The sequence below is a fragment of the Myxocyprinus asiaticus genome, chromosome 4, assembly GCF_019703515.2.
Source record: "Myxocyprinus asiaticus isolate MX2 ecotype Aquarium Trade chromosome 4, UBuf_Myxa_2, whole genome shotgun sequence".
Lineage (NCBI taxonomy): Eukaryota > Metazoa > Chordata > Actinopteri > Cypriniformes > Catostomidae > Myxocyprinus > Myxocyprinus asiaticus.
The window spans coordinates 58,589,754-58,606,066 of NC_059347.1; the positions used below are offsets into that span (position 1 = coordinate 58,589,754).

The 16,313-nt window shown below is 37.3% G+C and overlaps 1 protein-coding gene across 1 annotated transcript in view; it reads left to right on the forward strand.

Moving 5' to 3' along the window:
• The first annotated feature begins 814 nt into the window (after positions 1 to 814).
• LOC127440038 (RNA-binding protein Musashi homolog 1) overlaps positions 815 to 16,313 on the forward strand; it is a 53,853-nt gene continuing 38,354 nt past the window's right edge. The window contains exons 1-4 of the mRNA XM_051696414.1: positions 815 to 925; positions 1,471 to 1,511; positions 2,175 to 2,256; positions 2,371 to 2,455. Of these exons, the coding sequence (XP_051552374.1) occupies positions 864 to 925; positions 1,471 to 1,511; positions 2,175 to 2,256; positions 2,371 to 2,455 (270 nt within the window). The 5' untranslated portion in view covers positions 815 to 863. The remainder of the gene's footprint in view (positions 926 to 1,470; positions 1,512 to 2,174; positions 2,257 to 2,370; positions 2,456 to 16,313) is intronic.

Genomic DNA, 16,313 nt, shown 5'->3' on the forward strand with positions numbered 1-16,313 from the left:
TATATTTAATTATTTATAACAATATTAGTTGTTTATAATATTTATCTATCCTTTTGATTTTATAAAAATAAAACTATAATTTTGTCTGTCTATCTATCTAGTATCTATCTATCTTATTTTTATAATTAATCATCTATCTATTTTTTTTGTAGAAAATTACCTGCAGTATCTATAATTATTTTTCAAATATCATTATAGATATATTTAATTTTTATAACAATATTATTTTTATAATAATCTATTTATCTATCCTTTTGATTTTTATAAACAAATATCTATAATTTTTATTTTCATAAGAATCTATGTCTGTCTGCCTGTCTATCATTTATTTTATAATTAATCATCTGTCCATTTTTTGTAGAAAATTACCTGCAGTATCTATAATTATTTTTAAAATATCCTTATATATATATATATATATATATATATATATATATATATATATATATATATATATATATTATAACAATATTATTTGTTTATAATAAAGTATTTATCTATCCATCTTTTTATTTTATAAAAATAAAAAAACTATCTATAATTTTTATTTGTATAAGAATCTCTGTCTGTCTGTCTCTCTGTCTGTCTATCTATATATCTATCTATTCAGACAGACCACATTTCGGTTCTGCTCCTGTACAACGCAAGGTGGGAGAGCACGAGGAGTGAGAAGGGCGGCACACAACGAGAGTCGGAGGGGGGAGGGAAGGGGGGGCGGGGTCTAACAGTGTGCGCAAACCACGCTCGGCCCCTCCTCCTCCAGACTGGCCCTCCCTCCCCCACCCCCTCGGGCCAGCCGCTCTTGAGTTGGAGACTCCTGGCTCCTCTTCGGCTGGCAGTCCGGGAAACAGAAGGACACGGGAATGGACACGGAAGGGAGTCAGAGCAGCCTGTCGTCCGTACAGGACTCCCCGCACGACCCCTGGTAAAGCCCCCCTTTCTGGACGCTTCGCTTGAGTTTTCATCGCGAACTGGAGAGATATGTATAAGCCTTGGAGTTTTGGAGAAAGGAAAGCGACTACCGGAGACTAAAGAGAGACAAGCGTGCGTTCCTTCACGAGAGAGGAAAAATGGAAACAATGTAACAGCCAGGCAGGACACTCGGTGTGTTACATTGTTTCCATGGTCGCTCTTTACAGGACGCGTTCTGTAACATTGTTTCCATTTGTTACATTCGAAACTGTTACATTCTTTCCATCGTGTTATATCGTTATATTTTATGTCCCCGGTTCAAAAAGGGGCTGATATTCATTCATTTAACTTAAATAAACTCTGCGCCTGCATTGGAAATAACGGCACCCCATCCATCCATCACACCATCAACATGGCCGAATTTCACTTTTCCACTTTTATTAATTGTCTTTTTTTTTGTTTGTTTTTTTTTTTTTGCTTTCATTACTGTATTTCCACGTGCATCAACAATCCATAACGTTTCTGAAGACTTTTCGCTTACTGTTTTCCTCCTTTCAGCAAAATGTTCATCGGCGGGCTGAGCTGGCAGACGACACAAGGTGAGACATGCGTGATTTTCTTGTCCTGCGTGCTACTTCCCACTTAAAAGTCTCATTCGTGCATAATGCCAGATTTCACTGCACATGATTGCATACGAGCCCATATCATTTTTTTTTTCTTTCAGTGTATGTTCCTTTAATTAGATATGTGGTTGTTTAGCTAGAAACAGAAAGCAAATAGTTTACGCAACGTGAAATCAAAGCATGCATTTAACACGCACGAGCCTTGTTCATTTATCGGACTATTTCTAAATCAGTAGATAATATACCTTATCTGGGCTCCTGTAATGTCACTTAAAGTACTTCCTCGCAATCTACACTGGATGTATAATGAGATAGTGGAGATTTGAGGTGAAAGCAAGGGCGCACTGTAAGCTCTGTAGTGTATTTGAATAAACACGAACATGCCCTGTGGAAAATGTCTCTGTTAGTGCATGCACAGCACATGGGTATACTAGATACCCGTGTTGTTATTCAAATGCCCAGTTTAACTTATAATAATAATCTTTCCTAGAGGTTTACAAAGGGCAAGCATTAAGGACTATTGTTTTGATGCAAAGTGATCACACAAATGGGCGCTCTCAAAACTAATAGTTGCTTCTGTACACTGTTTAAGGCGAAATTGGAGTTATATTCTAAATGCATCGCATTTTCTTTCTCCAGAGGGGCTGAAAGAATACTTCTGTAAATTCGGCGAGGTGAAGGAGTGTATGGTGATGCGGGATCCGGTTACGAAGCGATCGAGGTGAGAGGGGGAGGCGCGCGCACGCACGCACGCATCCCCGGGCTCGCGCCACACTGCTGACATGATTGTTTGTGACTCCATTATTAATGCATAATGTGTATTTTTTTTGCACAGGGGGTTTGGATTTGTCACCTATGTAGACCAGGCCGGCGTGGATAATGTTTTGGCCCAAAACAGACACGAGCTGGATTCGAAAACAGTGAGTTTTTTTTGATAACATTTATGGCATCTATGCACATATTTCATAGCAGTGTCATCCTATTGCATACGTGTTTTCTGAAAGACACAAAATCCAGAAGTTCCAGCATGCTCTTTTGCAAGTGTGTAGGTCTGTGTGTCGTCCCACCTGCTCAATTACTTCCCTTTTCATTGTTTTCGAAGCAGTTGCAGTGCGAGACACCTCAAAATCTCTTAGGATTCACCCTTACGAGACATATGCACTTTCAAGGGATCAGTGCTTTGTGGTAGTTTATGTTTTCAAGAGAATTTTAACTAGCGCGTACTCGCGTGCATTCAGCGCGAGATCTGTCCCACCACTCAGCAGCGCGCGCCACATGAAAGCGTTCTTTCTTGCTTTTCATCGCCATGGCAACCAGGGGAGCGAAACGGGGCAGGCTCAAACTTTTTAAAATCTTCCGGAATAGGATCAGGATTCCAAATGTTGTGGTAAAACTACTTTAAGAACTGTAAGTGGTTGAGAAATGTGGTTACGTTTGGGACTGGCAGTGAAATTTAATAATTTTTGCAAATACCATAGTATTAATAGACAAATAAACCATGGACAACTACTGTAATATCATCTAGAACATTTTTGAGTGATTTATTTTTAGTCTGCATAAGTAGTTCTTTTTTTTTTTTTTTTTTTTTTACCGTTGTCGTACAGACATAAACAAAACATCCTTAAAAGTGAACATTGAAATGTATTAATATGACCATTAACTGCATAAGCTAAATTGGAAAGTATCAATTTTCTAAATGCATAAACAGCAGCAGAAGTGTGTTTGACCAGTCCAACACAAGAGACAATTATTGTATTAGATTGTATTAGTGTTGTCACCGTACCAAAATTTCAGTAGGCGGTACTGATACCAGTGAAATTTCACGGTTTTGGATACCAAAGAAAAAAAATGTGCTAATATGATAACGTGCTATTGAACACACTCCTTTAGCCTAAAGTTAAATTTCAACGTAAATAATAAATGAAAAGATATGCATGTTTCCGTCAAGTGTTTCTAACACTTGTTTGTTTTTAAGCAGGGCACTACTGAAATCTGATTTATTTTTTCCCCAAATATTTTTTCCATTTTTTAAATTATTTTTTCCAGAATTCCATGTTTTATAGTTTAATTTAATTTCCATTATCAAAATGGTGTCTAATCCAAAAAAATTGCTTAAACTTTTAAAAACTAGAACAATTACATGTCAACATGCCATTGCATTTTTTAACAAACTTTTATTCAGTTCAAAAGCACTTTTGCTTGTGATATATTGCTTAGTTTTTGTTATTATTAAAATCATTATTCATTAATCATTATCTATTATCATAATAAGAATAATTATCATTATTTCTACAGTGAGGATTACATTTTACTATACAGTTATAATATATTTCTGTTGCTATTTCTTCAATTTCAGGCGTTTAGCTTTTATTATGAATCGTGCTTTTATTATGAATCGTGCTTTTATTATGAATCGTGCTTTTATTTTGACGGAAGTTTAACTTCTCCGGATAAACAGTTCGCTACATGGCTCAGTGGTGATCGTTAAATGCTGTAATTATATCAATTATATAAAAATAACGCTTCAGAGTGGATTAGTGCTCTGCTCTGTCATCTCTCATACAACACAAATGATTCTCATAGTCTGTGGTGTTTCCAGTGTATGAGCGGTCTATGCAGCTCATACAGACTAAGCTTGCAGCATTTTGCGGTTTAATAATCACACTAGGCCATATCATGATTTTAATTTGATTTGTTGTGCATTTCAGTGTAAAAGGAGCAACAGAGCACACGCTCAAATAAGCATGTGAGCATTTGAAAGCAGTCGTATGTCAGTAAGACAGTGTGGGGGTAAAGAATTAAGTCGGTGTTCGGTACTACCGGTACTGTAGAATCACTGGTATCATTACATCTTTTTTATTTTAGTACCGACTTGGTACCGAAGTACCGGTAATTTTGGCAACACTATATTGTATTATTATTTGCAATATTACCAAGTAACGTGAGTTTGTGCCAAAAAAAACAAAACAAAACTGTTTAATTGGACGCAAAGCCTTAGACGTCAACAACAAAACAAATGGAGAGCATTTCCCCCTCCCTTTTAAAAACAGATAGGCCTGTTGATTTGGCTATTCTAACTGCATGATTATATGATTAGTTGCATTTTATCATTTGCATTTAAATCATAAAAATCTTCCAGAATAGAATCAACATTCTGAATGCTGTGGGAAAGCATTTTTTCTTAAAATTGAGAAAATTAGTTAGTTTTGGGACTGATATTAGGGTAGAAAACTATGGTTATACCATCTAGAACATTTTTGAGTGTCTAATTTTAGTCTACATTAGTGGTAGGGCTGGGCGCTATATATCGCATATTAACAATTTAATCGAGATAATTTTGCTGATGATGTAGATCTGACCAATATTGTGAATATCATGCTGATTTTAATATGCTTTCATCTGGCCATTAATTTTCATAAAGAGCGAATCAGTAGACTAATTTCATGATCCTTCAGAGCTGCACAATTAAACAAAATAACAGTTGGTCATATGTGATAATTAATCCACAAAAGGCTGCGATTTAAACACAGAGAAACATGGTCTGTGTGTGATTCAGAACAAACCAGTGATGCGCTGATCTGTGTGCCTGCATTGAGGGGCTCTCAGATCAGTTCACGTGCATTGTGAAATCAAAGTAATGCAGGTTTAAGCATTTGCACAATTCCAAACGTTAGTAACAGTTACAAGTTATTATACAAATCTACAAATGTGGCACAGAATAACAGAAAAGAAGATTACAGCATTTCAGGAAATGCAGAACATTGTAAACTGTCAAATACACATTGCCTTTTCTGTGTCAAAATAAAAGCTCCTTGTGAAGTTGAGGTAAATACGGCAGCACTTTTGGTGTAAAAATAAAAGCCCCAGGTGAAGATGAAGTAAACAGGAAAGAAATATATTACTTTTGTATAACGCAAATCTAATAATCAGAATAATAATGATAATTCAGCATTCTATTATAATAATCAACCTGACGTGTCCCACAGTAATAATTTAGTATTATGCAATGTTCAACTGGGGTTTCAAAAATAAGTCAGTGAAGTAGCTTTGAACAGTAAAAACATTTGAAGGTAAATAATGCTTTTTATTAAGCTACTATGTATCATTGCGTATGAAATATAAATATAAAGTGCATATCAATGAAAATGATTGAATTTTATTCTCCCTTGTGTTTATTTAATGAAAAACTAATTATTAGATTTTTATTTAATGTCTTACTTTATGTAATCTACTTGGCTACAATGGCTGTTTGGATGAAATGATGGTTCCTCTGATAAAAAAATACCAACAACAACAACAACAACAGCAAAACAAACACTTTTGAGCCATTTTAGAGCAAATACATAATTATCGAGATATATATTGAATATCGTCAATAGGCTGAAAAATATCCAGATATAGTTTTTTAAGACATATCGCCCAGTGGTTCTCAATTGATTATGCAGTAATCGTACATAAGTAAACAAAATGTCCCTTTTTAAATTAATATTAACTGCATAGTATGCAAAATGATCAACATGATGTAAGCTGATTTGGACATTTACAATATTGTAAAGGCATAACAACACCAGCGTATTATATTAAACACACACTAAGCCAAATATTATATTAATATTAACCAAATAACAAAGAGACAGATGAATTTACGCCAAAATACTGTAGAATTTGGCTGGATATACAGTGTTTGACATCAACAACAAAAGATATGAGGAGCATTTATTCTTCATATTTATTTTACTATCCTAATAATGCACTATTATATAGTTACTTGCCTTTTATTATTTGCTTTATTAGCATTGTTTATTTTTGCGACCCTATTTCCACGACCCTATCAGAATAAATCTGCAACCCAATTTTGGGTCGTGACCCACCAGTTGTGAACCACTGATGCAAACTATGGTAATACCATGGTATTCCTTTAGGTACTTTACCATACCATTTGACTCCCATGGTATATATCAAAATATTTCCATCTAATACCATCGTGGAAACATGGAGAGTACTTTTTTCAACGTTTTATGTTATTAGATATTAATCACAATTTACAGACTGTATGAGGGTCTGATGTTAATCCACATGAAGCAGGCCAGTAATGTAATGTAACCACGTACATATTGCACTCTCAAACTTTTTGACCACATTGCACGGAGTGGCGTGCTGTCTAGTAGCTCTGTTTGAATAAGAGCCCAAGATGTGTTTGAATATGTGAGTCCAGGACATCATTCGTGGCTCTTTGTCAGAATTGCATGTGGGTGTGTTTGCACACAAAACCAGCCAGACTTCTAATACAAAGATGGCACAGACGCCCCCTTCCAAACTGTGTGTGTGGGGGGTAGTTTTTTGTGTATTTGTTTGTATTAATATTTGGGCTGTGTTGTGGCTTGTTCCTCATCTTTTCAGGTAAGAGAATTAGAACTGATCAATGAGGCCACTAAATCGTGTTTGGATGCATTCTCTGGTATAGCTTGGAACATTTTGTAGATGGTTTTTGGAGGAAGGGTTTTTGTAGCTATTAATGGTGACTTAAACACCACTGCTGCACTGAGACAGAGCCTGGAAACATTTTAGTCACCGGGGCCACCTCTTGGGTTTGGTCGCCACGTGGGACTTCTGTCACCATAACAACTTTGTTGGTTCTCTGAGAGTGAGCAAGTTGCACACTCATAACCACGGCCATTAAAGGAATATTACAGGTTCGATGCAAGTTGAATTTAATCGACAGTATTTGTGGTATAATGTTGATAATTACCACACAAAGAGCAATTCTGACTCGTCCCTAGGGTTGGGCGATATGGCCAAATATTTTTTTTAAATAGTTTGATATCGATATTTATCAAGATATACATTTAACACCATTAATTGTTTACAAGGAAGCAACACAGGGTAATCTGCCTTTTTAATTTAAAGATCAAGAAGTATACTCAGTTAAGGTTTTATCCAACATCCTAAGATGTGAAACCTCTTTTGGCCACGATTTCATCGTCTTCAGCGGACGTTTGACTCACTCTCCTTGTGGTCATTCGTTTTTAAGTCTCCTGCATTGCTCTTCTTCCAGGTTTTGGCATGAAACGTGTCAGCTACGTAACCTGTACATGATGAAATTTCTGTAGCCTATAAGTTATTACATCAACTGAAAGACTTTCTTGCCTGTGTCAATTTTTCTTTGACATGACAGCGCTGTGGATTATACACATTCAACCCTTGTGCGTCAATTTAAAAAAAGTTACTCAGAGGTCCTTAGAGGACAAAAATGTCTGCGTCAAAAAACTGCCATAATAATATTAAATATTCATTTTATTTTTCAATAATTTTTCAAAATCTTTCAGTTAGTTAATTTTTTTAACCAACATCAGTTCTGATCATAACTACCAAATATTCATTCATTTTCAGGATTTGAACCCTTTAAATGCCAGTTTGTTTATATAATGCCACTGTTGTTTTTTATGAAAAAAATAAAATTAAAATAAAAACACAAAAAATGAATTATTTTCCATAAACTAAATGCTAAGGGGAAATTTTTTCGGATTATCACAGTCTGGGATATGTCAGTGATTAACAACAACATTGATTTAGATGCATTATTATTTTTTGTGCAGTGTCAGATAAAAAACCCCAAAAAACTCTGGACCTTTGAGGACAAAAATGTCAGCGTCAAAAAACGGGCATAAAAATATTATATATTATTATTTTCCACTTTCACTATCTACCAAATATTCATTAATTTTCAGGATTTTAACCCTTTAAATGCCAGTTTGTTTACATAATGCCACATTTGTTTTTTACACACACACAAATTTCTCAATACACACATACAAAACACACTCTGACATCCATACCAACACACCCACACATTTTTTAGCTGCATCATTTATTCAGTTGGCCTGCAGTGCTCTATAATACAGCAAACAGAAAATAGGGAAAAAGCATGTATTTACTCCATAGGCTAAACATGAGAAAAATGGCGCCATCTGGTGGAAAATATTAAAAATGTAAATTTTGAAGCCAGGGCTCCGGAATGAAAGCATAATACCATATAATTCGTGATTTTATGCTTTAATGGCACTGGGATCAAATATTGCAGTTTTAATGAGTTTCAATGGGGAAATTTTTTTCCTGAAGGTCCTGAGTGTAACTATTTTGTGTACACAGTGTATTATAGATGTATTATAGGTATATATATTTCACAGAGATTGAAATATCAAAATTCCCCCAAAAATACACACCTTTGGCAAAATATATGCTGTTGGCATTAACACAGCCAAAATGACCAAAAAGACAAAAATGTCCCGAAGGTTGCACAAGGGTTAACTAAATAATGCATAAATAAACAGCAATGGTGTTGATGTCGGAGTTGCTGTTGTGTTCAGTCGGTAGCTGCATTTCTTTGTCAGTGCTGTCTTGTTCAGTACACAACAATATTATATTAGCAGGATAGCTAGCTAGCTAGCTAGCTAGCTAGCTAGTGGCTACCTAGCCTCATTACATGTTTACATGACAGCAGGGTTAGGTGGCCACTAGCAGGCTAATACCTCCTAACTGGCTGATTTCATATCTATGATTCAGTTAGCTAGTTGTGTATAACTTTGCCGAACTGCTTAGGTTTTTAGCGACATCCACTTGATCATACAGATGTAGAACATAGGATAAATATAGAAAATTACTCAAAAGTTTATCATCAAAATTGTTCTAGTAATATTGAGATTGTAAAAAAATTAAATAAATTATCTTTATTAGAGAACTGCTTAGCGTAAAACCTCATTATCTAGTGATGCAGAATGTCGAAGTGAAGGAAAGATTAGAATTGTTTTTGATGATGAAATTTAGCATGTCCATGAGTACTGAATTTTACAAACTCATTTTGTTTCCAAGCAAACCAACATCGTGGTTTACACAAAATCCACAACAATCGCTGTGCCAAGCTACTTTGCACTACACAAATGAAGACAAAGAATCGTTTTTTATCTATTTCATTTTATTTATTTATTTTTCCATTTACTGGTTTACACATAATCCACAACAATCGCTGTGCCAAGCTACTTTGCTCTAAACGAATGAAGACGTAGATGCCGTACCGATGTTTACTCTAGTTTTTTACCTTTGCCGGTCTTTCTATCGCTTCTTCGGCAGTACAGCTACTGAATCTCCTGTTGTATTTGTTCCATTGTATTCTTTTCGCTCTTCGCATCACCAAACAACACTGTGTGCTACATAAGCATAGACATGCGTATCTACATAGGCGGCAGCCAATGAGCATGATGATTATCTTCTTCGACGTTTAGTGAAACACAGCAGGTCATGTGATTTCAACATGGCAAAACACATTGAAGGGGTGACCTGCACCATGTATAATAAAAACGCTTTGTTATAGAAAACTGTTATGAGTACAGTCTTCATCTCATGTGAGTGCACACCATTCAGATCACTCTTCACAAAAACACAATTCATTTGTTAATGTGTAAAACGTTTTAAATTAGCTCCAAACTACTGAATGCACCTTTAATTGTCATTATTACGGACGTTTTAGGGCGTTACATTGTCATGGCAACAAAGTTGTAAAATGTAATATAACTTTACACAGAAAAGGTTAGTAAGTATTTTCTCAAACTAAAATCATGTTAACACGCATATTGTTTACGTCTTGTGGCTATACTTTTGACTCATCCACTTCATGAAGTACCTCATTGTAACCCAGATTTTTGCTTTTTTATAGAAATGGAGTTATGAGTCAGAATAATTATGTTTGTGGTAATCAACATTATGCCGTAACTGCTGTTGAAAAACTCCCTTTTTGGTTTCCTAATACTCATCATTTTCCAAAGTATGCGGTAATGAAAAGTGTTTTCCAAAGTCTCCATTTTCGGTGGAAGAAAGAGCCTCTCCAGTGTGGATGTGAGGTGTAAATGTAGCTAAATAAATAATTTTTCAAGTGAAAATGTGTTAGTTTAGACGTGGCTTAAATCAAACAGAGGAATCATTGGATGAATCATGGAAGTAATCAGTATGACATCTCAGCTGAGCCGCAGCTTATTACATCCAACTCCAAAAATGAGCAGAGACCATTGCTGTTGATGTGTTTTTTTTTGGGATGTAGAGTCAAAAATGCATATTTGTAAGGTTAGTGAAACATAAATCAGTCTATTATTGACTGGCTTTACATTTGACAATGTTTAATAAAATATATATCTGCAGTGTTTTTTTGTGTAATAATATTTTAAGGAAAAACACACAAAACACATAATAATTTGTTGAAAAAAAGAGTATAAGTTGTTCGGACCATTTTCAGGGGTTGTGGGTAAAACCAAAATCAGCCTGATCTCAAGAAAATAACATAATTGGTGACATTTTTGCAAAATTACATTACACGGTTCCTTATACGTACTGCGGCAGTTCCGAGGTAAAATGTCCACTGTGTGGCACTAAAAGCAAGTAAAATTTTTAAAGTTAATGCTTTATTGAGTTTTACATCAATAAAACCTACCTCCCTACCCTAAACCTAAAACAAACCGATAGTTTAATGAAAAGCAAATGTGAGATGAAAAATGCACTTGCTGAAGCCACCACCTCATATTTGTGGTGTGTCTATGCCACTTTTGGCTCACGTGTCAACTTGCGTCCTGTGCTCTTCAGGACTCGTACCCCGGCCCTTCACATCACAACGCTCAAGTGCAATGCTCTGTCATTTGAGCTACCATGCAATTTCACCACGCTTAAACAAGCTTGTAAATGTAGTTGTTCCTGTAATGTAAATGTTAGAAATCATGTGCTTTAGTAAAAGTGTTTCGATGTCATAAAGTAGTATTGTGTGAGGAACGGGGCACTTGAGATTTTTTATTCAAGATTTGTGTGAAAGTAAATAAAAGTTGTTGTAACTCCTCTAGTGTTAGAGTAACTGCTGCGATATGTATAAGCCAAGTAAAAATAAATTTGCTGAAATGTTGGTATTCTAACGTGATTATGAGGTTGACCGAAATCCTGTAGGAAATACTGCTGCGGCTTACACCTCTACTCTAGAACAGCCTACAATCGGCGCTCTGTATTGATGTTCTGATATACTTAGTATTATTTGTACTTTAAGTTTAACTTTGTGAATTTTACAGTTGTTAATTTGCTGCACAACTAAAGCAAGCTCCAAACCTATGCAAACATGGTGTACAGAGCAATCTGATTCTGATTGCTAAGACATTAATCGTAAACCATTGTCATGTACAGTTGTGCTCAAAAGTTTGCTGTAAGGGGGTTCAGTGGAAAGGAGAAGGCGAGAACCGGCTTGACAACTTAAATAGCAATTTATTAACCAAAAAAAACACAACAAAACACACAACTAAAAACACACAGTACAGCTGCCTGCAATTCTCTCTCTCTCGAACTGTCGTCCCCGGCCGCCTTTATCCCTCGCGCGCCCCATCAGGCTGATTGGGGACCGGGTGTGTCTCATTCCAGCCCGGCCCCGCCCTCCTCGGCTCTACACTCCTCCCGGCGTTGCCTCAGGCCGGGGAGCCCCCGGCATGACGTACATCCCCCCCCACCCTTCCTCTACGGGGGGGGCGTGCCTTATGCCCCGACTGCCGGCGGGTCCTCCCCGCCTTCCTCGACCTGGGAGGAGACAGGAGGGGAAAAAACAACACAAAATGGCGAGGGAAAGGCCAACACGGAGCGACAGAGAGAGAGAGAGAGAGGAGAGAGAGAAAAAGAGTCCCATGGGGACTCTCCTCCGCCCCTGGCAGCGGCCCTACCACTCCAGGCGGTCGGGAAGTCGCTTCCCTCCTCCCCCCGCGGACGGCGGTCTTCTCTCGACCCCTCCGCGTTCCCGGAGGACGGCAGGGCACTCCTCCGCCCCCGGCAACAGCTCCCTCGCTCCAGGCGGTCGGGGAGTCCCGTCCCCACTCGCCTCGCGGACGGCGGCCGTTCCCCGCGTCCAGGTGGTCGGGCTACTCCGTCCCCCGTCGGACGGCAGCAGCGCTCCCCTGGGTGGACAGCAGTGTCGAGGACCCTGCGACGGGAATCCCTCCTCCTTCCCGGGTTTCGGCACCAGTGTAAGGGGGTTCAGTGGAAAGGAGGAGGCGAGAACCGGCTTGACAACTTAAATAACAATTTATTAACCAAAAAAAACCACAACCAAAACACACAACTAAAAACACACAGTACAGCTGCCTGCAATTCTCTCTCTCTCGAACTGTCGTCCCCGGCCGCCTTTATCCCTTGCGCGCCCCATCAGGCTGATTGGGGACCGGGTGTGTCTCATTCCAGCCCTTAGTTCTTAATACTGTGTATTGCCCCTTTAGCACCAATGACAGCATGCAGTCTTTTGTAATAGTTGTCTATGAGGCCCCAAATTCTTGGAGGTGGTATAGCTGCTCATTCGTCTTGGCAAAATGCCTCCAGGTCATGCAAAGTCTTTGGTCGTCTTGCATGAACCGCATGTTTGAGATCTCCCCAGAGTGGCTCGATAATATTAAGGTCAGGAGACTGTGATGGCCACTCCAGAACCTTCACCTCTGCTGTAACCACTGCAGGGTCAACTTGGCCTTGTGCTTAGGGTCATTGTCATGCTGGAATGTCCAAGAGTGTCCCATGCGCAGCTTTCGCGCAGTAGAATGCAAATTGTCTGCCAGTATTTTCTGATGACATGCTGCATTTATCTTGCCGTGATTTTAGAGCTCACACCCCCCAAAACATCAGTGAGCCACCACCATGCTTCACAGTGGGGATGGTATTCTTTTCACTATAGGCCTTGTTGACCCCTCTCCAAACATAGCGCTTATGGTTGTGACCATAAAGCTCTATTTTGGTCTCGTCACTCCAAATTAAGTGTGCCAGAAGCTGTGAGGCGTGTTAAGGTGTTGTCGGGCATTTTGTAACCAGGCTTTTTTGTGGTATTGGTGCAGTAAAGGCTTTTTTCTGGCAACTCGACCATACAGCTCATTTTTGTTCAAGTATCGTCGTATTGTGCTCCTTGAAACAGCCACACCGTCTTTTTCCAGAGCAGCCTGTATTTCTCCTGAGGTTACCTGTGGGTTTTTCTTTGTATCCCGAACAATTCTTCTGGCAGTTGTGGCTGAAATCTTTCTTGGTCTACCTGACCTTGGCTTGGTATCAAGAGATCCCCGAATTTTCCACTTCTTAATAAGTGATTGAACAGTACTGACAGGCATTTTCAAGGCTTTGGATATCTTTTTATATCCTTTTCCATCTTAATATAGTTCCTTTACCTTGTTACGCAGGTCTTTTGACAGTTCTTTTCTGCTCCCCATGGCTCAGTATCTAGCCTGCTCAGTGCATCCACGTGAGAGCTAACAAACTCATTGACAATTTATACACAGACACTAATTGCAATTTAAAAAGCCACAGGTGTGGGAAATTAACCTTTAATTGCCATTTAAACCGGTGTGTGTCACCTTGTGTGTCTGTAACAAGGCCAAACATTCAAGGGTATGTAAACTTTTGATCAGGGACATTTGGGTGATTTCTGTTATCATTATGATTTAAAAAGGAACCAAACAACTATGTGATAATAAATGGCTTCATATGATCACTATCCTTAAATAAAAATCAATGCCAAAATTTCACAATTTCTGCCAGGGTATGCAAACTTTTAAGCACAACTGTATGTTACTTTCAAAGCACAACTCCATAACAGTTAGGCTATAACACAGGTTGTTTTCTGTTAGAATTATCACAACCAGTGTGTATCTAATTGTAATAATTGTGTTAATGATGTATTGATGGGTTTAAATGGCCCTTTCGGATGCTATTTGAGCCTCTGTTGTGTTAATGTTTTCATGGGGGTTGCTGTGGGGTATTAGGTCACTCAGTCGTGGTCTGAAAGACTGCATGGGGAGGAATCGCAACAAGAGGAACCTATTTTGAATGATAAGACTATTGTGTAAACAGCTCATGGTCACCTTTTGGCTGTGTTTAGCGATTCGGGAAAAACTGCAAAAGAATCGTCAGCAGTCTGTAAAGCAGATGGCAGTAGGCGCTGTTTTATATTTGATGTGGTTGTAAAGTTGTGCATGTGATAGTAAAGCTTCTCTATGCTTTCCGTTATAATATAACAGATTTCTGTGTCTTTCTGTGATTTCCGTATTTCTTGCCTTTGCCATCCATGCGGAGAAATGAAGATATCATGAGAGAGAATGAGAGTTTGGGAGATTCCATGTTGAAAACAGAAGAATGTGTCATGCTGAGAGTGTTTTTTCATGCTATGGGCCCTCAGAAAAAAAGAGTGAAAGAGGATAGGTTGAAAGAGGGGTGTTGGAGTGCTGGAAATGAGAGGTCATATTGTCCAATCTCATAAAAATAAGGCTAAACTACTAACAGACGGTCGTCTGTTGTACTGACAGTCATTTTCTCCAGTGTTAGTCAAGCACCAACAATCTAAAGAAACACTTTCCTAGTGTTCAAAATGTGTGAGAGTCTCATTTGTAAGTTTTGAAGAAAAGTGTGTGTTTGTAGTCAAATGGTGGGATGTTTCTAAGGGATCTTAAGACTGTTGGAGACTTTTGGATGTGTTGTACATTACCTTGGAATACACTACTAGTCAAATGTTGGGACAAACCTACTCTTCTTTTTGTTATTTTTTTTTTTTAACACCTTTTTTATGCTTTTCTAACAGTATTGAAGTATGCTGAACAATTGCTTAAAAAAAATCAGTTTAAAACTATAAAATAATGTAACTAAGTTTTGTAAAGAAATGCATGCATAGGCACAATTTATATTTGATTACCTATCTAATGTGAAGCATTTAAGTATAAGCCTTTATAACAAAATATCTTAAAATCATGAGAAACTTTCAGTCAAGTGTGTCCAGGCTTTTGCAGATATTCTGCATAATAAACATACCAGTTTTGCTCATTCAAATTTGCAATGGTTGCATTAAGCAATCTGTATGTTCAGTCATTCCTGAAATTGTTTCAATTTTATTGTACATTCAGTTCTAATCTGCTTGTTTAGTGATGTACTTACAAGTTATATCAATCATACAGTGATTAAATCTGCTAAACTCAACGATTATTCTTTTTTTAAGGAGGTTGTGGCAGTAGAAACAGAAAAGGAATGAAAACATATAGAATCACATCCTTTTGAAAAGAAAACTAATGTCATTTTATGGCTTGGAGCTTAGTTTTGATTAATAGAATTTACATTCATATTACAGCATGCCATATTTTATGTCGGCTACAAATCCAAAACATGCCGAGAACTGTTTCTGAATTACTTTATTGCTGTTTTATCATTTAATGTTTTATCATTCAACTTCACATTTGCCCTCTTAGAAAAACAAACCTGTTATTAAAATTTTTATAAAATTATACACAGAAGCTAGCAACATACTTATCTGTGATTGGTTACAATGTTTAACCGCTGCAAAACCAAATGATAAAATCACACATAAAAAATTTGGATGCAACATGGGCAGACCTAGATGGACTTTTATAATTGGCACCTTTTATGATTAGTTAATTGTGGTAGATGGAATTATATCTCAGTTATTTATTTGATTAATTGTGCAGCCCTAAATTCATATACTTTTGGTATGTACGTTTATACTTCATATGCCCCTTAATTTCAAATATGTTTTGGACATATGTTAACAGTTTTGAATATAAAAATGTTTTTGTTTTTTTTGGTGTGTATCATGAAAAAACTAGAGATACAGTACTGTGCAAAAGTTTTAGGCATTTGTGAAAAATGTTGCCTAGTGAGGATTTCTTCAAAAATAATGCCATGAATAGTTTTCATTTATAAATTAACGTCATACAAAGTCCAGTAAAAAAAAAA